Source organism: Cuculus canorus, chromosome 19, assembly GCF_017976375.1.
Source record: "Cuculus canorus isolate bCucCan1 chromosome 19, bCucCan1.pri, whole genome shotgun sequence".
NCBI classification, from domain to species: Eukaryota; Metazoa; Chordata; class Aves; order Cuculiformes; family Cuculidae; genus Cuculus; species Cuculus canorus.
Window position 1 is genome coordinate 6,813,138 of NC_071419.1, and position 22,240 is coordinate 6,835,377.

The 22,240-nt window shown below is 62.0% G+C and overlaps 2 protein-coding genes across 4 annotated transcripts; both read right to left on the reverse strand.

Annotated features, from left to right (window-relative positions):
* Positions 1-683: 683 nt before the first annotated feature.
* On the reverse strand, positions 684-13,065 carry ENG (endoglin). Of its 2 annotated transcripts, none has more exons than XM_054084268.1 (15): positions 12,911-13,065; positions 7,502-7,659; positions 5,116-5,250; positions 4,388-4,547; positions 4,034-4,190; positions 3,711-3,843; positions 3,289-3,463; positions 3,056-3,204; positions 2,784-2,921; positions 2,353-2,397; positions 2,131-2,241; positions 1,790-2,035; positions 1,527-1,590; positions 1,322-1,423; positions 684-853 (listed from the first exon to the last, which is right to left on the reverse strand). In XM_054084268.1, the coding sequence occupies exons 1-15, from the start codon at positions 12,966-12,968 to the stop codon at positions 684-686; spliced, it is 2,001 nt and encodes a 666-aa protein (XP_053940243.1). In that variant the 5' UTR covers positions 12,969-13,065. The 2 variants fall into 2 exon arrangements, with proteins under 2 accessions (XP_053940243.1, XP_053940244.1); XM_054084269.1 differs by having other exon boundaries at positions 687-873.
* Positions 13,066-16,228: 3,163 nt separating this feature from the next.
* Positions 16,229-21,669, reverse strand: AK1 (adenylate kinase 1). Of its 2 annotated transcripts, none has more exons than XM_054084167.1 (7): positions 21,539-21,669; positions 19,734-19,776; positions 18,679-18,714; positions 17,712-17,875; positions 17,378-17,494; positions 16,759-16,950; positions 16,229-16,450 (listed from the first exon to the last, which is right to left on the reverse strand). In XM_054084167.1, exons 2-7 carry the CDS (start codon positions 19,741-19,743, stop codon positions 16,385-16,387), a joined length of 585 nt encoding a protein of 194 aa, XP_053940142.1. In that variant the 5' UTR covers positions 19,744-19,776; positions 21,539-21,669; the 3' UTR covers positions 16,229-16,384. The 2 variants fall into 2 exon arrangements, with proteins under 2 accessions (XP_053940142.1, XP_053940141.1); XM_054084166.1 differs by lacking the exon at positions 21,539-21,669 and adding an exon at positions 19,963-20,015.
* Between the last annotated feature and the right edge of the window lie 571 nt (positions 21,670-22,240).

A 22,240-nucleotide genomic window follows, 5' to 3' on the forward strand; every position in this document is an offset into this window, starting at 1 on the left:
GGTGGCCGGGAGAGGGACATGGGACCCACAACCCCATCCCGGCTCAGCCCTTTTCACCCCAGTGCCTTTTGCCTGTGCCCCACTGGGGACACTGGCCCCTAGCCCACCTTGGGGGGCCCCCGGGCTCTGGGGGTGCTCCTCCAGGCTGTGCCAGGCTCCCGGCACCCGTGGAGTGGGCAGGTTTGTGGGGGGTGGCGAGTGGGAGCCGCAAGCTGCGGCGAGGCGTCAGGGTCCGACTAATTTAACATAGGGAAGGTTTTTATTATTATTAATAAGAGTTTGTAACTTGGACGGGAAGCTGGGGGGGTGGTTTCTGCCCAACGCCCCATGGGGGGGCAGCAGCTCCGCACCCTCCCCCCCAAATAAACCTCTTGCTGCTCCAAGGGGTGCCCGCTGGTTTCTTGAAGGGGCACAGGGATCAGCCCAAGTGCTGGGGCATGTCCTGGGGCCACCACCCACTTTTGTGCCCCCCTCCTCCCCATTTGATGGGGAGCTTTTTTGGGGGGGCTTTTGCAGTAGCTGCTCTCTCCACCTCCCCGGTGCACTCAGCAGCAGGGGACCTCAGGGGGGGCTCAGGGTGCCCCCCTCGTGTGGGCTGCCCTAGGGGGGGCTAAAGCATTCACTGAATGAGTAATGGAGGCCCCCTCTGGGCTTGGCCTGAGATTTGGGGCAAAAAAAACAGCTTAATGGGGCCCGGGTGGGTCCCCAAGTCCGGCGTCCGAGGGCTTGGTGCATTCAGGGAGCTCCAGGGGGCTCAGGCCATGCTGCTGGTGGAACAGGGGGTGCTCTGAGTGCTGCCGATGCTGTGGTTGGTGCTGCTGCTCTCCGAGGCTGGCGCTGTGCTGGAAACCGGCTGCAGTTTGGAGATGGGACCTGGCTCACGCCGCCCGCCATGGGGCCGGGGGAGAAACACCAAGGGGAAACCAGACTCAGAGCGGCCGGCGGTGGCCGTGGCTTGTCCCCATGGGATCATCCAGCCCCCACGCACAAACTTTCCCAGATCCTTCCTCAGCCGGCCCCTGAGCCCCTCGGATGGAGATGGACGTGGGGACCATGGTGGCACCAGGGGTAAGGAGAGAGAGCAGTTGGCAGGGGAGACCTCAGGGCAGTAGGGGGGACCCTGGGGAGCCATGGCCACCCGATGCAGGGTTATTCCCCTGTCGACATTGCCAGGAGGGCCATATGGATGCAATGCAGCAGCCTGGTCGCTGGTTCAGCTGAGGACCTCCATTAAGAGAGTACATGGGCAACCCAGCAAAGGACACACGTGTAGCCCCCCCTTATCCCACTGTGGGGGTCCCCAGTGGCGGTGGATACTCACGGGTGTGCGAGTAGATGTACCAGAGCCCAGCGGTGAGGAGTGCCCCAATGAGGAAGGCGCCAAAGGTGATGCCCAGGACAGCGGCCAGCCCCAGCCCACGGTCTGCAGGAGGATGAAGCTGTCAGCACTGCCACCCTTTGGGGGGCTGTGTGTCCCCTTCCCACCACTGTTCCTGCCCTGGCCATCTCCCCAGCCCCAAACTCACTGTTGGGTGGCCGCCAGCCATCCTTCACTGTCACCTCCAAGACCTTCTCGAAGATGGTGTTGTTCTGCAGAGGTGGAGGTTCAGGTGAGGGAGGGGACACCCCCGTCCCCTCCCACACCCCGTCAGGGGCTGAGAGACCCCAGGCTCTTTGGGGATCAGGGATGCCGCTCCCAGTTCGGAATGGAGTCCAGCGGTTGGGAACAAACACACTGGGCTGCCACCACTGATGGGACCACCATCATGGAGTGGTTACTCACACTGACCTGCAAACCAGCCTTGCACTTGAGGGTGGCAGAGAAGGGGACGCGCCCACCCTCTGGGACGGAGTAGGTGAAGCGGAAGCGCCAGACCTTCCTCCCGTGGCTGCTGGGGGGGCCCTCCAGCACAGCCACTCCTGCACCGTGTGCCTCCCCGCCCTGCACCAGCAGCACCGGCTCCCAACCCGGTGCCACCAGCCAGCACTCCTTCAGCTGCAGGTCAGCCGGATGGTCCTCCCACTGCATGGATGCCTGCCACGGAGAGTAGGAAGGACACACCATCAGGGTCACCAGCCTGGGGACAGCCTGACCTTCCCTCAGTGTGCGTACGGAGCCCGTAGTGGTACCTGCACAAATGCCTCCTTGTTGACCTCCAGCTCTGTCTGTGGTGCCTCAAAGGCAGCAGTGGGGAAGAGGCGCAGGAAGAGCTCCCGCGGGATGTTGCACTGGAAGCCCACCTGCAAGAGGGGATGGTGCTAAGGCCACCCCCACTCGGTGCCCAGCATCCAGCCAGCAGTGGCACTGGCACCCTTCTTCCATGGTCCCACCATGGGAAACCCGGCTCTTACCCGCACGCTCCGGAGTGCTGCGCCCTTGGCCAGGTTGAGGATGAGCTGCGAGAAGGTGGGGAAAGGTGGGTCAGCCAAGGGGTCCCCCTGCAGGGATCTATTATCTCCATTGTGATGGGAAAGGATGCGAATGGGAGGGGGGAGGGCACTATGGGATAGGATGGGATGGGGGGAGGTCTTCACCATGGGATGGGATGAAATTGGATGGGATCCTCACCATGGGATGGGGGTTCCATCCACACCACCACAGCCCCCTGACCTCCGTGTGCACTCAGACACAGTGGCAGGGCTCAGCTCTGGGCTAAATCAGGATATTTCCAGCCATGCAAAAGCAAGGAGGTCCCAGCAGAGAAGCTCCACCAGGCATCACTGAAGGCCCCATGGGGCATCACCGGGGCTGGGGACACTGCTGTGGCCAGGACCCTCCTCACCTCATTGTTGGCGTGGCCCCTGCCCTCCAGCAAGGTGCCGCAGTGGCTGAGAGGGGTTTTCAGCATAAAGTGAGTGGCGTTTTTCTCTGCCTGGCAGCTGATGTCCCGCAGGGTGATATTCACCACATCCTTGATGGGCTGGGAGAAAAACACCCAGCGGTTACCCACTGGCTGGGGATGGCCCTGTGCCACCTGCCCTGAGCATCCAGAGCACGATTTGACCCCCCTGGGTGATGCTGGTGGGCATCAGGACTCCCCTCCACCCTCCTCACCTCAAGGAGGTACCTGGCGATGACAATCTCCAAGGTTTCATCCGTGCACTTCCAGGGTTGGAGCATTAAAAGCAATGCACGGGGCAGTGTGTCGCGGTCACGGGCAGGGGCCGAGGTAGTGGGCATCACAGGCACCTTCCTGACCATCTCTGTAGGACAAGGAGATGAGTGGGCTGAGTGGGGGCAGTGAGACCTCCCCATCCTGCCCAGCCTCAGGGCACCACGGGCCTCACCATGCTCCTGGATCTCCAGGCTGATGTGGGTGCTGACAGGGATGATGGAGTAGGAGGCAATGATGCTGTAGTTCTTCTCAAAGGCTTTGGCGATGAGGCCCTGTTCTGTGTCAGGCAGGAGCTCCCCAGGGATGAGCATTGGGGACATGGACACAATCTTGTAGTTCCCGGAGACCTGTGGGGGAGGGGGAGAGTGCAGGGGAAGCTGAGCAGAGATGGGGACAGTGGGGGGTGTTTCAGGCAGGGATAGTTTCTGCATTAGATCCCATTAGGAGGGCGCACAGCGAGAGAGCTGCCACCTCCCTATGCCCAGTGTCCCCAGTCGCCCTCCTGTCACCCCACACCTCCAGCATCTCTTGGGCATCTGGCAGCCCCCCTGGTGGGGACTGGGACACACACACATACATCCCGCTCAGCCCTACCAGGAACTGGATGTTGCACTTGTCGACGGAGAGGGACCAGGTGAGGTTGGCCCAGCTCTGCAGGATGAAGATCTGGTTGCTCGCGGCTCTCTCTGGACAGCTCAGGGACAGGTTCACCTCTGTGATGGGGGAGCTGTGAAACCATGAGACCACCCCCTCTGGCATCAGCATCCCGTGCTGGCAGATCCTGTAGCCCTCCTTGTGATGGGGAGGAGCTCTGCCTATGAGATACTCCAGTCCCCCTCCCAAGCATCTCCAAGCGTATCCCACCACCCGTGCCACCCGCACCCCCTGGAGGTCCCATCACCTGCACAGTGCTGTACCTGGGCTCTGGCTGCAGGCGGACAATGTGGGCAGCCCTGGTGTTCTGGGCATCCTCCTGCGAGCAGCCCTTCACCCCGTGGAAGAAGACCTCAGTCTCGAGGTGTGACGCAGCATTAAAATGCTCCCGGGGGATGCAGTCTGGGGGGCTGCTGGCATCTGCAGAGGTGAGGAGGGGTCACCAAAGCCAAACTTGGCTTGGAGGGCGGGGAGATAATCAGGGCCAGGTGGCACCAGTCCCCATAGCATCTCCTCCAGGACTATCCTTCACCCTGGTGGGTTGTCACCCTTTGGGAGCAGGAGGAGCATCGCTGCCCACCCTGTCCCACCCTGCACCAGCCCCCAGTCCTACATACCTTCTCCCAGTTGGAGCTGGACCCAGCGGGGGTCCCGCAGCTCGCTGTAGGATGTGATGCCCCCATAGGTGCCCTGAGCCCAGGCCAGCAGCTGCCCCTCGCTGGCAACGAGTGGCTCGGAGCCCGGTGCTGTGGTGGTCAACAGGCTGAGGTGGGTGTCCTGTGGGGGGAATGGCATCCTAAGCCAGGGTAGGGGGCAAGGTGCATCCCTCCCTGGCTCAGGCTGGCATAAGGAAACCTTTGCTCTGTCATGGAAGTGGCATCGCTGGAACCCCGGCTCCGTTGTGGCTGGGGGTCACCCCAGATGAATGGGGTTTTTTGGGGCCATGGACTGGAAGTGGCGTGGGCGGCCAGCGGCACGCGGGGAGCTCAGCCCACTTTATTATTAGCTGCAAACAAAGCAGGAGGTTTATTTTGCTAACAAAGCGCCCGGCCCCAGCTCAGCTCACTGGAGCCAAACCCCATCCCTGACCTTCCTCCCGCCGGCTGGAGGAAATGGGAGCTTTTTCCAGCTCTGTGCGTCATTCCCTGCCCAGCCAGCCCCATGCTCAGTGTTGCCGGCAGCAGCCAGGCGCGTCTCCTCCTCCCTAGGGTACCACGAGCATCATCTCTGAGGACAGAGGATCAGTCTATTGTGAGGACCAGAAGTCCTCACAAACTTCTCTGGGGATGGCCCCAGCCCTGTGCCTCCCCCAGGGTTGCTCCCGGCACGAGGCCGTGGCACTCACGTTGCGGACGAGCAGGTCTGGGCACGGGGAGGTGATGGTGGCCAAGCAGCGGGAGCAAAAGATGATGAGCACCACTGGCCGGGTGCAGCCGTCAGTTCGTGGTGTAACAGACACCTTCAGAGGGATGGCAGAAACCTGGGGACAAAGGGGAGAGCATCACCATTGCGGTCACCAAGCCCAAATTGCTGTCACCTCCTGGTCACTCCACATGGCCCCGAAGCCAGAGGCAGCAGGAAGTGCCCTTGGGCTGGCCCTGAGCACAAGCCATGCAGGAGGAACCCATGGCCAGGTTTAGGGGCCACGTCTGGGGATGCAGAGATGCTGTGTGGATGTGTACTGACACTGTCGGGGGCAAACGCCCCCCGGCTCCTCTGAGCAAGGGACCAGGGCATCCCCACTGTGGGGACAGTGCCACCCCACGCTGGGGTCCAGGGCACCCCCATAGCGGAGACCGAGCCACCCTTGCGTCAGGGACTCGGTAATATCTGTACCGGGCATCAGGGCATTACCCCACTGGGGACTGGCGTGTCCCCGCACTGGGGACTGGGTTATCTTTACACCAGCACCCAGGGTATCCTCACACTCTGGAATGAGTTGTCCCTACACTGAGGACTAGAGTGTCCTCAGACTGTGGCCAGGGCATTCCCACCCTGAGCACCAGAGTGTCCCCATCCCAGGCACTGGGACATCCTCCCGTGGGTTTCCCAGTCCTATCCCAGCACCCTATGGCTTCTCCAGGCTTGGGATGGGCCATACTGGTGTGCAGGGATGCTGGAGACACAGTGGTGGCACACACAGCTCCCTGTGGCTGGCACTGCCCAGCAGCTTCCAGCCAGAAATCCAGATAGGGAAGCCGAAATGTCAAGTGCTAAGTTTAGCAACCACCACCTGAATCACTGCTCGCAACGCACTGAGCCAGGCAGCGGGCAGGGAAAACCAGCCACGGACCAAAGGGGTGGAGGCAGCTGCCAGTGCCGGCCATGGGCATCCCGGGCTGGCAGTGGCCCCGTGGCAAGCGTGGGTGGCCGGGGACCCCGGGTGGCCCTGGGCGTCGGGGAGGAGCTGGCGGCTGTTTTTCCTGCCGCGTGTTTTGCTGCGCTCCATTGTTTGGCTGCGCGAGCGGCGGGAGCCTCGTCGCTGCCTTTCAGGTTATTTTTTTCTTTTTCTTTTCTTTTTTTTTTTTTTTTTTTCTTGCATCGTGGGGATCTGCTTATAGAAAGCGGCTTCCAGTAATTCTTCTATAAGTGGAGCCGCGTCCCTGCCCGGCTCCCTCGAGCGCCGCAGGGCTTGGTGCTGCAGCCGTGACATCAGTGCGTGTCCCCCGCTGCCGCCGGTGACAACCCTGGGGCACCCCTGGCATTTATTCACATGCCAGGGTGCCAGGGACAGGTCACACCAGGCTGGGACAGAGAGGCCCTCGCAAAACCCACGCTCCCCAGTGGCTCCCAGCCCGGCTCCCGCCTCCCCCTGAAAAGCAGAACTGGGAGAGCTCGGTGGCGGTAAGGGGGGAGTGTGGCGCCGGGCGGCCCTGAGCTGGGACAAACCCAGGAGCTGGGTTTGCCAGGGCCCAGCTAGAGCAAAGGGAGCTGAGCCAGGCTGTAGAGCAGCCATGCAAAGCCACGTGCTGGTGCAAACCCAGGTGTTGGTGCAAATCCACCCATTGGTGCATATCCATCCACCAGTGCCAACCAGTACCAGCACCAGTTGCAGATGCAGCCTCAGCCCCACCACTGCTCTGCACTCGTCCTCACCTGAAAGCTGCCCAGGGCACCAACAATGTGATTATCGCCCCTCGGCAAGCCAGGCAAATGCTGACAGCCAGGTTGCCACTTGCTGGCTAGCTTCAAGTGATGTCTACCCCTGCTCCTGTCTCTCCCTCCACCCCTCTATTCCTCTCTCCATCTCTCTATCCTCCCTCCATTCCTCCTTCCAGCTCTCTATCTCTTCCTCCATCCCTCCTTTCATCTTTATCTCTTCCTCCTTCCATCCCTCCCTCCATCTCTCCCTCAGTGGAGACCATGGCATGGTCTCCATCCGATGCCCATGGCTCTGCCCTGCTCCTAAGGCAGGACCAGGCCACCTTCCCAGGGAAACAGGGGTTCCTGGGACATCTAGCACAGGGACAGTCCTGGCAGTATGGGTTGTTAGAAAAGTTGCCTCTAAAGACTTCAGATCCCCGTCGGGGCCAGAGACACTCACGGCTGTGCTGGGAGGGGAAGCTCAGAGAAGGCACGATGGAAAAGGTTAATCCAGGTCCTCTCACTGTGCCTTAGTTAAAGGAAATGGTTTTGACAGCCGGGACACCCTGTCTGGCAGGGACAGTGCTGGGGTGACAGTGATGATGTGACAGTGCCAGGGTGATGTGCCGGGATCCCTGCTCGCTCACCTTGGTCCACTTGATGTTGAGAACATGGACTTCGTGGCCGGTGCCCAGGGAGCTGCTACTGATGCAGCCTCGTGTCACTGTGCTGGTGGCATAGGACAGGGTGATGGGTGGCTCCGCCGTCACCGGTCGCAGGTCGCAGCCCTCAGCTCTCCCAGGACCTGGGCAGAAAACAAGAGACCATGAGTCCTTGCCATGCAGACAAAGGGACAGGGAACGTGGGGTGACAGGAGATGGGTTTATATGACGTGGGAGGGGGCTGCATTGCTTGTGCTGCCCCCACACCCCTGGCACAGCATCCCCACGGCCCCATCGCTGGCCCAGGGCCCACGGGACCATCTGCTATGTGTTCGCTTGGGGCTCGTCTGCTGCTGCTGGCCCCCGACACAATCACGATAATGACCCTCAGATCCGGGCTGGAAAAATCCGCTGTCCCAGCTCGGCACTGCCGCGTGCCAAAACTCGCGCCTGGCTGCCCTGAACACTCGGGCGGTGCCGGAAGCCCCCCCTGCATCCCCCGTGCTGCAGGAAAGTGGGAAGCTCAGGTATGGAAATGGCTGTAAAGCTCATCCTCTGCGGGCGCCGAGGCGTGAGCTTCGCCCCATCCCAAACCCCCTGCGAGGCGCACGAGCGAACAGGAGCGGCAAGCGGCTGCCAAGGGAAATCCTGAGTGCAAACAGCCGTTTGAAGGCTTGATCCTGTAAATCCCCGTTTGCCTTGGCGATTTCCCCTGCCCTGGGCAGCCCTGCTGCGTCTGGGCTGTACTTGAGCTGGGCCCTGTGCTGGGTTGTTTCCTGGGGATCCGCTTGCACCCATGGGTGCAGGGCAGGATGGAGCCCCACAGCCATGGCTGGGTACACGATGCCCAGGGTGTCATGCTCGCTTTGGAGGTAGCCACTGCGCTCCATCCCTTCCCATCCCATCCTTTCTCATCCCTGGTGGCTCCAGCAACCATGCCAGGAGGTGACCAGTCTCTACACGAGGGCCATCCAGCTGCCTCCCGCAGGAACCAGGGCTGGAGGATGTGATGCTGCAAGCGCTGAGGCTTTGGGATGCGGTAGCTGGCAAGAGGACAGCTATGCTGTGTCGTGCCCATCATGGTGTCCCCAGCCCAAGTCTCGTGGTTGTGGTGGTATGGCCATGGCAGTGGGGTCATGGCAAAGACCCTCGCCAGTGACGTTGCCATGGGCCCACCTATTGTCCAAGTGCTTCCTCCCCTTGGCATGGCGGCCGCACGGCCGGCAGCATCGGGAGGAAGATAAACAGACGCTTATCTGGGCGCCACAGGCTGCGTTCCTCTTCCCTTTGCTCCTTCACCGGGCACGGTCGAGCAGCCCCTGACACGACCCGGCAGAGCACAGGCAGCTCATCACATCTCTGGCAGCATCTCTGGGGAGGTCAGGCAGGGCTGACGGACCACGGCCGGGCTCAGCCCCAGCACAGGGCAAGGATGCCAGGGGATGCGGGGCGGTGCAGCCAGTCGGGCACCCTCAGTCCCTTGAGAAGGCAGCGGGCTCCAGCATTATGTCAGGATCAGATAAGGGGTCTCAGCTGGGCCGCCCCGGGTGATCAGATAAGGGCACTGTTATTTTTGTAATACAGGAAAGGGAAACAAAAAATTAAAGGGAAGAAAGAAAGAAAATCCACTTTAGGTTTTACCAGCCGTCTGCCCTCTCCCTCAATCTGTCGCAACCAAGACAAGGGAGCAGTGATGGTGCCATCGCGGCTCCCCAGTGGGTTTGGCACCAGGGGGGCAATTCCTGGGTTTCTGGGAGTAGATCAAAGTTCCTGGGTGGAGAGCAATGCCCAGGGGTGCTGGGCTAGGGTGGCTCCAGCAGTGCAGGATGCCCCACGGGACGGGCAGCGCCACTCTGGCATCCGGCTGCGCCACCTTGGCACTTGTGTAACGAGCTGGCCGGTCTCAGCCCGGGTCAGGAATGAGGATGGACCCAGTGCTACAAACTCGAAGGGGAGGTTGTCACCCCCATACAAGTCACTGCTGGCTGTTGGACCACGTGGAGGTGGTATTTGGGCTTTGGTGACAAGGCAAATGGGACCAAGCTTTGGGGCTAACAAGCCATGTAATTCCTGTCCCTCTAAGTCAGCTGGGCACTGAGCAGCCTCTCCCCAGAGACGGGAAGAACGACCCAGCACCATGCTTGCCCCACAGGGATCAGTGCCTGTCCCCACTGGGATGGGCACGATCCCCCATGCTTGGAAGCTTGCTGTGTCTGTAGGCACCTCCAGAGCTGCAGCACTGCATCCACCGTGGGCACCCTCAGCCCCATGGCACTGCACCCACTGTGGGCACCCTCAGCCCTGTGGTACTGTGCCTACCATGGAGACCTCCAGAACCATGGTGCTGCACCTACCGTGGGCACCCCCAGACCTCCAACACTGTGCCTACCATGAGGGCCCCAAGAACCATGGCATTGCACCCACCATCGGCACCCCCCGTACCATGACACTGCACTCACTGTGGGCACCCTCAGAACCATGGCACTGCACCCACTGTGGGCACCCCCAGGCCACCAGCACTGTGCCTGCCATGGGGACCCCCAGAACCATGGTGCTGTGCCCACTGTGGGCACCCCTAGAACCATGGCACTGCATCCACTGTGGGCACCCCCAGGCCACCAGCACTGTGCCTGCCATGACGACCCCCAGAACCATGGTGCTGCACCCACTGTGGACACCCCCAGTCCACCTGCACTGTGCTTGCTGTGCGCAGCTCCAGCCCCACAGCATTGTGCCCACCGTGGGCACCTCCAGCCACCCAGCACCGCGTCTGCCATGGGCACCCCCAGCCCCACGTATTCCTGTGGAGGAGAGGCAGCAGCCGGACAGGATGGGGCATGTGTGGCACAGGTAGGCAGGATGGGGACTATATAGGACAGCCACATAGGGTTGGGATGGTACGCACTGATGAGCAGGACATGGTCCATATGGGAGGGTTACACAGGATGTGACCATACAGACATAGTCACGTACAATGGGGACTGTACTGTGTAGGACAGGGGCTGTACGGTACAGCTACACAGGCAAGGGACTGTATAGCACAGCTGGGACAAGGACTGTACACAACACATATATAGGGTCGGGGTCGTATAGCACAGCTACGGAGGATGGGGACTGTATAGCACAGCTAAACAGGACAGAGACCACATGGCACAGCTGCTCAGGATGGGGACCATTTGGCACAGATCCATAGGACTCAGTCCCTACAGCACAGCCGTGTGCTGTGAGGCACAGCCATACAGAATGGGGACCATATGGGACAAATACAAAGGACATGGACTCTATGGGATGGCTACATAGGACAGAGATGACACTGCACAGCTGTGTAGGATGGGGACCAGATGGCTCAGCTATGTGATATAGAGACTATATATCAGATAGGGAGGACAGGGCTTCTGTGGTACAACTAAATAGGAGGCAGACCATGCGGCGCAGACAGAGGGTGAGGGCTGTATCACATAGCTAGGGAGGACATGGGCCTTATGGCACAGCTGAAGGATGGGAAGTGCACGGCACAGCTGCACAGGACACAGAACTTAATGTACATCTACGTAGGATGGGGACTGTATGGCACAGCTACGGGGACCATGGTCCGTACGGCAGAGCCCCGTCGGACAGGGACTGCCTGGCACAGCTACTGGGCAGTGACCAGGGGATGACAGCAGGCAGGGAGCAGGCACTGAGCCTGGCAGTGGGGATACCCCAACAGCACCCGCTGCCGCTGGTCCCCACAGCAGCCGGGACACACAGTGCTGCTGGCCTCAGCCTCCCTGGGCTGTCGCTGCCTTCCCCATCCCCTTTCCCTCTGCGGTGGGTCCCGTCCCCAAGTCCCCCAGCTCCCTCCCCAGTTGTGTCTCCCCTTGAAATTTCCCCCAGTGCTTCACCAAGACGTCAGAGTGGCTTTGGTGCTTCCCTGCCTGCTCTGGAGGTGAATGAGCCCCCCAGCCCTGGCCCCATGGCCCACGCGGGGCTTTACCAGGCTTCTCCCATTCCTTGCCCCTAGATCCCAGTGGACCTCACACACCTCGCAGTGCCAAGGGGCCACGGAAGCCACCCCAGACCCACCGTGTGCTGTTGTTTTGGCCAGGGCAAAACAGCGGTGCCTCGACACCCACCGAGCCGCGGTGATGCAGCTGAGATTTCAAGGGTCCTGGGGAGTGGCAGCATGTGCTGTGCGCCCCTCGGGATTGGGGTGTTTCTCCCTCCCTGCCTCTGGTGCTGCCCCCAAACCCCCTCTCTCCAAGGGGTTCCAGGGGTGACACTGCCTGTGCTGGCACAGCAGGGACCCCTTCGGCTGTGCTGCTCCTCGGGGAGCTGGAGCTCCCAAACCCAAATCCAAACCACTTTGGGATGGAGCCTGCAGTGGGAACACCTTCAGCCGTGCTGCCCTGTGGGGAAACGGACCCCTTAATCTCAGGGACAGAGGTGCCAGTGGGTCCCGTAGTCAGGTCCCCTATGGCCATGCTGCCCCGCAGGGAGCCAGAGCCCCTAATCCTGGGGATGGAGTCCCCAGTGGGTCCCACAACTGGGACCCCTTTGGCTTCACTGCCCATCAGGGAGCTGGACCACACAAGCCTGGGGATGGACCCCCAGTGGGTCCCACAGCCAGGACCCCTAGCCCCAGGGATGGAGTCCTCAGTGGGACCCACAGCCGGGACCTCTTATCCCAGAGATGGAGCCCTCAGTGGGTCTCGCAGCTGGACCCCTCTAATCCAGGGATGGAGTCCCCAGTGGATCCAGCAGCTGGGACCACTTCAGCTGTGCTGCCCCTTGGGGAGCTGGACCCCACAAGCCTGGGGATGGAGCCCCTGTGGGTCCCACAGCCGGGACCACGTAATCCTGGGGATGGAGTCCCCAGTGGGACCTACAGCAGGGAATCCCTAATCCTGGACTTGGAATCCCCTGTGGGTCTAAGAGCCAGGGCCCCCTAATCCTGGGAATGGAATTCCCAGTCGGTCTAACAGTCGTGACCCCCTAATCCCGGAGATGAAGTCCCTAGTGGGTCTTGCAGCTGGACCCCCCTAACCCCAGGGAGTCCAACAGCCAGGACCCCCTAATCCTAGGGATGGAATCCCCAGCAGATCCCACAGCCGGGATAGCCCGAGGGCTGGGAGTCCCTAGCGATCCCACAGCCAGGTCCCCCTAATCCCGGGAATGGAATTCCCAGCGGATCGCACAGCCAGGACCCCCTAATCCCAGGGATGGAATCCTCAGTGGGTCTCACAGCTGGACCCTCGCCTAACGCCAGCGGACTTCGAGTCCCCAGTGGGTCCCACAGTCGGGACCCCCTAATCCCGGAGATGGAGTCCCCAGTGGGTCTCGCAGCTGGATGCCCCCTAACCCCAGGGATGCAGTCCGCCGCGATCCCGCCGCCCGTGCCCGGTCCCCACTCACCCGCCGGGCCGAGCAGCGCCAGCAGCAGCGGCAGCAGAGGGGCGGCGGCGGGGGCCATGTCCGCATGTCCCGGGCAGTCAGCGCCGAGTGCGGGCGGTGGCGGGGCAGGAAACCGACTCCCTTCGCGGGAGGAGGGTCCGCGGGCGGAGGAAATGCCGCTGGCGGCGATGGGGCCGTGCCGGCGGCGGCGGGGGGGGGGGGTGGAAGGGGACGGACACCCCCCAGTTCCCCCGAGGCGCCGTGCCTCAGTTTCGCCATAGGGCGGTGTGAGGCGTCAGCAGCGCTGGAAGCGCCCCGAACACCGCGGGGGGCAGTGGTACCCGCGGGGGCACCCGGGGACTCCCCCCCCCGAGCTGGGGGGGAGGGGGGACATAGGGGTTTGGGGGGGACACACAGGCTGACCCCCACAGGGAAGAGGGGGCTGCTCGGGGGATGGGGACGGGGGCTGTCCCAGGTGATGGAGGCTGCCCCACAGCAATGGGGATGGGGGCTGCCCCACAGCAAAGGGAACAGGGGCTGCCCCACAGCAAAGGGAACAGGGGCTGCCCCATAGCAATGGGGATGGGGCTGTTCCACAGCAATGGGGACAGGCGCTGCCCCACAGCAATGGGGATGGGGGCTGCCCCACAGCAAAGGGAACAGGGGCTGCCCCACAGCAATGGGGATGGGGGCTGTTCCACAGCAAAGGGAACAGGGGCTGCCCCACAGCAATGGGGATGGGGGCTGTTCCACAGCAAAGGGAACAGGGGCTGCCCCACAGCAATGGGGATGGGGGCTGTTCCACAGCAATGGGGACGGGGGCTGCCCCATAGCAATGGGGATGGGGCTGTTCCACAGCAAAGGGAACAGGGGCCTGTCCCAGGTGATGGAGGCTGCCCCACAGCAATGGGGATGGGGGCTGCCCCACAGCAAAGGGAGCAGGGGCTGCCCCACAGCAGTGGGAACAAGGGCTGTGCCAGGTGGTGGAGGCTGTCCCACAGCAATGGAGATAGGGGCTGCCCCAGGTGATAGAAGGTGCCCCACAGCAATGGGAACAGGCGCTGCACCAGGCAAGGGGGACAGGGGTTGCTCCACAGCAATGGGCACAGCTTCTGCCCCAGGTGATGAGGGCTGCCGCACAGCAATGGGGCTGCGGGCTGCCCAAAGGCACCCCAACACTTAGCCCCCAGCCAGCAGGTTGACTGTATCCCAGGCCAGGGGCTGCCCCATGGCCCTGGATGCCCACGCGGGGGCCATGGGGCAGATGGGGCACCCCACAGCACTGCTGCCTGCCCTGCCTGTACCCTGGGCCAGGCCACAGCTGGGGACTGCCTGGAAACCCCTGCCTGGTGTCCAGACAGGGCTGTCTGGGAGAGGGAGCCACAGTAAAGCACCCCAGAGGTGGGAGCCGTGGGGTGGCTGGGGGCACCCAGGGAGCCCTTCTGCACCCCTGCCCCCTTCCTCCCACACATGCTGATGGTGAGAGCCCTCACACAGCTCACGGCGGGCCTGGGATTGGCGGTGGGCTTAGGTCCCTGAGGTGGTCTCCATCCCAAGCCACAGGCAAGAGGAGATGGCACGGGGACCCACCAGGGAAGTCAGGATGTCCCCAGAGATGTGACCCTGGGGTGAGCAGCAGACATCTCCCATGACAGAGCACTGCCATCTCCTGGGGACCGCAGGGACGGGTGCTCAGCCGGGGATGGGGACAGCGATGGGGACCAGGACCAGGTCATGGTCCTCCTTCACCCCTCTCCCTGCAGTGACACTGCAGGGCGGTGTGCAAGAAGCCCTCGGGGATGGACCTGGATGGTGGCGGCTGCGGGGTGACACTTGGGAGGGTGGCTGTAGGGTGACCACGCGTGCAACCCCACGCATGCCATTTAGCCCCAGCACAGCATCTCTTTCCCCTGCAGCTTATGGGGCAGCCTAGGACTTTCCAAGCCAGAGGAAAAGCATCTAAAAACCCATCACGAGGCACCCAGGGGCCGTGTTGGGGAGGAGGACAGTGTGTCTGGGCCCACTGGGCACCGCAGGGTCCCCCCTCGCAAGCCCCACAGCCCTCCTCATCACCTGGGGAAACTGAGGCACACTCGCAGCACACTCAAAGAGGGATGGAGGCAGTAGGGAGATGGATGGTCCTGCCCCCTGCTGCACAGCTTTAAGCCATGGAGTCTCAAACCACCCATCCCCAATGTCCCCTCGTCCCCACAGGCACGAGGCAAGCGTCTGCCGACCCTGGCTGTGCTGGCAGCGCCCCAGCCCTGGCCGGATGGCCGCATCCTTCCTGCCCGGCTGCCTCCCTGTAGCGCCCCAGGCTCTGCCGACGGCTCCTTTGCCCCTCGGGCACGGAGCTGACGTCGCAGGTTTGGGTTTTCTTCTTGAAGATTTTTGTTTTTTCCCATTTGCTTCCGTCGCTGTGGCCTCAGCTGCCCCCAGCGCTGCCACTCCGCCCCCAGTCCCTCTGGTCCCCTGGCTCTGTGCCTAGCTCCCAGCAGCCCAAAAGCAAGCGGCTGGGGGCCCTGCTGCCTCTTGCCCTCACCGTGGCTGGATAAACCCCAGCCCCAAGCCCTGACGCAGCCCCTCTGTGGGTATGGGGGAGCCCCCAACTCGCCATCCCTCACCCCAGCATCCCCAAGCCCCTGTCTGCTGGGGCTCCAAGACTCACCCCCCCCTTGAGGGCCCCCATCCATGAGGACACCCAGGCAGGTGTCCCCCACGCATCCCTTGTCCCCCAGAGCCAGGGCTGTAGCCTGGGTGGAGAGGTGGCACAAATGGCAGCAGGAGTCCAGGCATCGTGGGGTAGGGAACATCTTGCTCCAGGATGTTGTGCTACCCCAAAACACCACACTGCAGCCACTGCATACCGCAACAAAACCCAGACAGCCAAAAGAAACAAGGGAAGTGGTGGAAATCCCTATCCCAGCATGGCTGGACCCACAGCAGGGTCCAAATCTGGCCACCCCCAGCCCCTGACAGCCAGCAGGAGAGCTGAGGGGAAGGGATGAAGATGCAGGATATGGCTCAGATGCTGCTTCTGTCCCCAGGGACACACACCCAAGCACAAGGGGGTTCAGCAAGCAGGACAGGATTGGGGCAAGCAGGACCGGCTGCAGGATTTGGCCACAGGCTCCCTGCGGGCCACAGACTGGGAAGCCGGGGCAAGCAGCCGGGATGCTCCCTTCCCTTCCTCGAAGTGCAGCATCCCACTGCCCGGGTGGGATAAACACCCGCTTCCTGCCCTTAATCAGCTCCAGAGGGGCTGAGGGGGGAGGCAAAAAAAATCTCTGGAAAGAAAAACTCATTTCCTGCGACAGAAGAAAAAGATAAAGTCTGGGCTCATTAAAGTGAACTTTACTGGGGAGAGACGGGAAAGAGCCAAACACAATGTCCTTGAAATTTCCTCTGCGCGGCTCCGTCCACGAAAACAGGATAAAGCCGCTTCCGCTGTCTCTGCTGGAGTGTGCCGAGGGGGGAGCAGGGCCGGGGGTTCGCCTACAGGCGGTCAAGGTGGGAGCAGACCTGCTGGAAAACCTCCTCCACGGAGCCCTCGGCGTTGAGCTGGGTGCAGAGAGGTTACCGGGCGCAGAGGTTATTGAGGGGATGATGCAACTCGAGCTCTTCCAGGGTTGGGTTTTGGCCATGGGTGGAGACATTGGGGCAATTCAGGAGAAAGGGGTGCAGGACCATCTTTGGAAAGGGTCTCTGTGTCAGGAACCAGAGAGTCCGGCTGGCTCTGAGGGGTCAAGTCCACCCCGAACAAGCTAGGATTGATTTTCTTCCCCTTTCCTCTTTATCCCCATCCATCACTTCCCTTCCCCTTGGACCACACATCCCCTGAGCTTTGGAGCGGCATCATCCCCGCTTACCTGGCGGACAATGCCTCTGCTCTTATAGAAGGCAATGACGGGCTCAGTGGCCTTGTAGTAAGTTTCCAAACGCTTTTTGATGGTCTCTTCGTTGTCATCCACCCGCCCGCTGGTCTCGCCTCGCTTCAGCAGGCGTTTTACCATCGTCTCCTTCCCCGCGTCCACGTAGAGCAGAAGCGTGGGAGGCGCGATCTGTATGCAGGGGGGACATGGTTGTAACCATGCCAAACTGGCATTGGTCTAGTTTGGGGAGATGGTGACGGTGAGGGGGGGTTCACAGATGTCCCCATGCCATCTGCCTCCCTCCCCATTGGTCTGGGGGCCACCAGGACACCAGAATAATGACCCATGTGGAGGAAGGCACAGGGACACTGCGACCAAGCTCTGGCTGTCTGCCATCACCACCACGACAGCATTGTGGTCATCCTCTGTCAGCCTGAGGACACCTTGGAGAGATGTCCCCACCACTGCCCCTGGATGCAGGCTGTCCCCAAGGCAGGGGAACCTGCTGGTGGAGACAGTGCCCAGTTTAGACCCTGTTGGGATGAGACCTTCACCAGGCTGCTGTTGGATAGAGCCACTCTGCCTGGCTGGTGGGTGGCACTGCATCAGCCCTCACCTTCTTCTCGAACTCCTCTCCTTGCTTCACCTCGCGGGGGTAGCCATCGATGAGGAAGCCCTTGGACACATCTGCTTTGGCCAGCATGGCATCCCGCAGCATGTCCAGCACCGTGTCCTGGGGAGGGGGGACAGAGCTGCCAGGGCTGACGTGGCACAATGTGACCTTCCCAGCATCTTGTGCCCCCAGTCCCTGCTGCAAAGCCCCTGTGGGTGGTAGAGATGGAGGTGTCCCCAGACCACATGCTGTCCATCACCAGGGTATCTGGTGTCCCCAGAACCACCCCTGCCTGCATGCCCCACCGTGCCACAGCTAGTGGCCTGCGTGGACTCACCAGGGGCACCAGTTCGCCCTTCTCCATGATGGCCTGCAGCTTCTTGCCCCGCTCTGAGCCTGAGCTGACCTCTGCCCGCAGCAGGTCTCCCGTGGAAAGGTGCGTGTAGCCATATTTCTGCACTATCTTCTCACACTGGGTCCCCTTCCCTGAGCCAGGGCCACCTACAAGTCACATGAGGGCCACACGTGCCCCAAGCCACAAGTAAGAAGCTGGAGGGGTATATGGCAGCAACAGCACAGGAGTCCTCAGAGCCCAGTGAGATGGGGGACGGCGTCCCTGAGTCCAGTGCCAGAAGGATGGGAAGAGCTGTTCCTGGAATGGGCTGGAAGACGCCAGGTTCTTGGGGGTGGCATGAGCTGCTGGCAATTGGCATGTGGGCACACGGGCACCACCAATCTCATGACACGTAGGACACCACCTCCACTCCAACAGCACCAGGACATCACTGTCTCAATAGCACTCAGGACATCACCACCCCATCAGCACAGAGGACATCGCTACCTGGTGGCACCTAGGATGTCACTGCCTGATAGCACTCAGGATATGATCACTCCATCGTCAGCCAGGACAATCACTACACGATGGCACTCAGGATGTCACCACTCTGGTGGTACCCAGGACATCACTACCCAATGGCACTCAGGATGTCGCCACTCTCGTGGTACCCAGGACATAACTGCCCGATGGCACTCAGGATATCATCCCCCAGGTGATGTGGTACCACCGCATTACTTCAGATGCTGCCACCCCATGCTTAGCCAGAGGTGCCTCCTGCTCTCAGTATACCTCACCATGGCCTCGAGGGGCCAGGCTGGAGCCACAGCCACCCCACAGCATCTGAGGGGACAGCTGAGGTCCCAGGCACCAGCTGCTCCTCACAGCCCCCTAACCCTGGAAGCGCAAGGGGACGGGGCTGCGCTGTGTCCTTGACCCCACCAGCAGCAGGACCCGGACACCAACTTACCCACCACGAAGATGATTTTGTGGTGCTTGAGTTTTTCTGGGGAGAGAAAGAAAATAAATACTTATCAAAAGCTAGTAAGCATGTTGGGGACCGAGGTGGCCCCAAGGGTCAAGATCCAGGGCAGGTGTCCCTAGGGATGGAGAGAATCCACCCCAGGCCCATGGGAGATAAAGGCAAAGTGGGAAACAGCCATGTGTCTCACATCTTCATCACCTGGGCAGGTGGGGACGGCGGGGCTGGACACGGCTGAACACAAAGACCCCACGGCACCGTGGCCGTGGGGGTGGAATCCCACTGCTGCATGGTGTCCCGGCGATGGTCACTGTCCATGGATCCATTGTGGGGGGAGGACTGGCCACATCCATCCCCGTGGCCGGCTCGTTGCCCCACTGGGCTAATGGGGGCTGTGGCAGGCTCGGCTTGGCGTTGCCACCTTGAGTGACTGGCACAACCCCTGCCAGTCTCTGAATGGACCTGGTGGCTGATATGCAGGTGGCACTAAGTGTTCCCTGCTGAGCACCCAGGGTTCCTCACCAGCTGCAGGATCTGGCCCAGCCATGCGGTGGCGCAACGCCGGGGTGCAACGCAGAGCTAAAAATAAAGCCAAGTTGCTCTGGGGCCACTTTTCCATCTCCTGATTACAGCTGGCTGAAATTTCAACTCCTCTGGCACTAAGCGATCCCTGGGGATGGAGCCAAGTGGCTGGCAGGGACGTGGGGCACGTGGAGGGCTGGAGGGACGTGGGGGGTGGAGAGAGGGGAGGGAGGCAAGGAGGGGACGTAGGGGAGGGATGGAAATGAGGGACTGAGGGGATGAATGCAAGGGACAAATGGGATGGATGCAAGGGGATAGAGGGAATGGACATAAGGAGGCTGGATGCAGGGCGGGTGGATACGAGGGGGACAGGGAGATGCGGGGGGGGGTACCAAGAGGACAGACACAAAGGACAACTGATGCAGGGGGGACGGATGTAAAGGGGATCAAAGGAACGGAGGCAGCGGGGATGGATGCAAGGAGGCCTTAGGCGATGCATACAAGGTAGACGGAGCACTCACCTGTCGACATGCTGCTGGGGTTCAGGCACTGGAGCACTTCAGGCTGTGAGAGAAGAGTAGGGTGAATAACTCAGCTCAGCTGGGACACACAGGTCCTCAAGGCTGGGGTCCAGGCAGACAACGGCTCTCCTTTCTCTCCCATGGCCAGCTCCATGACCAGGCTGGAAGAACCCCAGCTTGGCCCTAAAATAGGGACCTCAGGAGCTCTGCTCCCACAGCCATCACGTACCTGGCTCCCGGCAGCCACCCGCCCCATCCGGCTGTGGTGAGGGCTTCCCCATACCGGGTGACGAGTGGTGACGTTACCGGCTTCCTCCCCTACCCTGACCACATCCCTGCGCCTGGGGTGCCGCCTGGCAGCCAGAAACCAGCTTGGGTTGACCGGCGTCACCACAACACCCAGTGATGGAGGCAGCAACTCCCTAACTCCCCATGGGCTGATTTTTTTAGGGGATGCCCCAAGGGGGAGCTTGCAGCACCCCACTGCACCCCCCTCATCCCGAGGGGGATTTTGGCCACCCCACCCACACCCAGCCCCACACCACCCAACCTATTTGGCTGCAGTGCGTCACCCCAAACCGGCTGGACGGGGTGCTGGGATGGGGCATCCCATGGCCAAACGAGCCCATGGCTGCTGACGAGGTCGTGTTACAGCATGGAAAGGGCAGAGGCTAAGTATGGCTGGGCTGAAAGCGGCACCGGGTCACGTCCCACCTGCGCTGAGGGGCTGAAGCCCTGGAATGGCCCCCAGGGTCTGGGAGGGTGCAGAACCTCCAGGGTCCCTCACTGTAGGGTGCTGAGCCTCAGGACCACTGGCACTGACCTTGGCGGGTCCATGAGGAGCGGGTCCTCAGTGCAGGCTCAGGGCCTGATCCAGCACAGCGCTGGGCCCATGGGTGCAGGGTGAGGGTGATGTGGAGGTGCCCGGTCCCAAGGAGATGGGGAGGGCGTGCTGACCAGGGCACCCAGAGGGTCAGGGCAGGGGACAGGAGTGCAGTATGGCCCAGGACCCCACAACAAAGACCACTGAGCGATGCACACCAGGGTGCTCCCCTCCATCTCACCCCACCACCAGCTCCAATCCATCCCTCCCCACCTCCAGCCCCTGCCCCATCCCATCAGTGTCCAGCTCCTCTCCAGGACTGGGTTGCTCCAGCACCCCTGCAATCTCTCCAGCACCCGTGCAAGGCCCCAGCACCCCACGCGAGCCTCTCCAATATCCCCTGCAATGACTCCAGCACCCATTCAAGTGCCTTAGCACCAACGCACTCAGCACCCCATGCAAGCCCCCCACACCCTTGCAATGCTTCCATCACCTCTGCAAGCCCCCCAGCACCCACACAATGGCTCCAGCATCCCTGCAAGCCTCCCTGGGACCCCATGCAAGTCCCTCAGTATTCACTGTAAGCCTCCAGTAGCTCTTGCAATGCCCCCAGCACCTCTGCAAGCCCCCCAGCTCCCATGCAATGGCTCCAGCACCTCTGCAAGCCCCCCAGCTCCCATGCAACCCCCCAGCCCCCATGCAATGTCCCCAGCACCTCTGCAAGCCCCCCAGCCCCCATGCAACCCCCCCAGCCCCCATGCAATGCCCCCAGCCCCCCATGCAATGCCCCCAGCCCCTCCGCAACCCCCCCAGCCCCCATGCAATGCCCCCAGCATCCCTGCAAGCCCCCGGTAGGTCTCTCAATGCCCCCAGCACCCCCCAAATGCCTCAGCACCGATGCCCCCAGACCCTCTGCATCCCTCCCCCGCGCCCAGGGGCTCCTCAAGCCCGGCTGCCCTGGTGGCAGGGTGCACCCACTGACCTGGGGGAGACCCGGGCAGCTCCTGCCGTCCTGCCCGGCGGTTTTTACCGCTATATATAGAGCGATGGCGCCGCGGTGCACGCCGGGAGCGGGGCCGGTGCCCGGGCATGGACCGGGGGGGGGACACGACACGGGAGGGAGACGAGGGGACCGCCCCCCGCAGCATCGCTGCCCCCTGGGCCGGCCCGGGGAGCCGGGGGAGGGATGCGCTTAACCCCTGCACCGCCATGGGGTGCGGTTTTCCCCCATGCTGGGGGCGCGGCACCCCCCCCGTGCCTCAGTTTCCCCAAGTGCAGGGGGAGCCTTTACTCCTGCTCGGTTTGGGGTCTGCGAGCGGCCCCAGGGGTCCCTGCGCCTCCAGCCCCAGCCCCTTGGAGGGCACAGATGCCTTCATCCCCATCTCCATCCTTTTCCCGATGCCCCTATCCCCATGTCCCCAAACCCGTTGCCATCCCCGTCCTCACCCCCTTCCCGATGTCCTCAACCCCATATCCACATTCCTGTTGCCATCCCTGTTCTGATGTCTCCATCCCTGCTGCCACCCCCTTTCCTTGTCCCCACATCCCCATCCCCATCTTCCCATCGCTGTTCCGATGTCCCTATCCTCTTGTCCCCACCCCCTTCCCCATGGCCCCATCCCTGCTGACACCCCTTTCCTGATGTCCCCATCCTTGTCCCCACATCCCCATCCCCATGTCCTCC

Coding starts and splice junctions, on each gene's coding strand:
- AK1 (XM_054084166.1), bottom strand. CDS start 19,989: ATGGGGCGGGTGGCTGCCGGGAGCCAG. Junction 17,876..18,678: donor CAAAATCATCTTCGTGGTGG/GTAAGTTGGTGT, acceptor TGTGACTTGTAG/GTGGCCCTGGCTCAGGGAAG. Junction 17,495..17,711: donor AGGGCGAACTGGTGCCCCTG/GTGAGTCCACGC, acceptor CCCCCTCCCCAG/GACACGGTGCTGGACATGCT.
- ENG (XM_054084268.1), bottom strand. CDS start 12,968: ATGGCCCCCGCCGCCGCCCCTCTGCTGCCGCTGCTGCTGGCGCTGCTC. Junction 2,398..2,783: donor GGGGCCACGCCAACAATGAG/GTGAGGAGGGTC, acceptor ACCTTCTCGCAG/CTCATCCTCAACCTGGCCAA. Junction 2,036..2,130: donor ACAAGGAGGCATTTGTGCAG/GTACCACTACGG, acceptor TCTCCGTGGCAG/GCATCCATGCAGTGGGAGGA.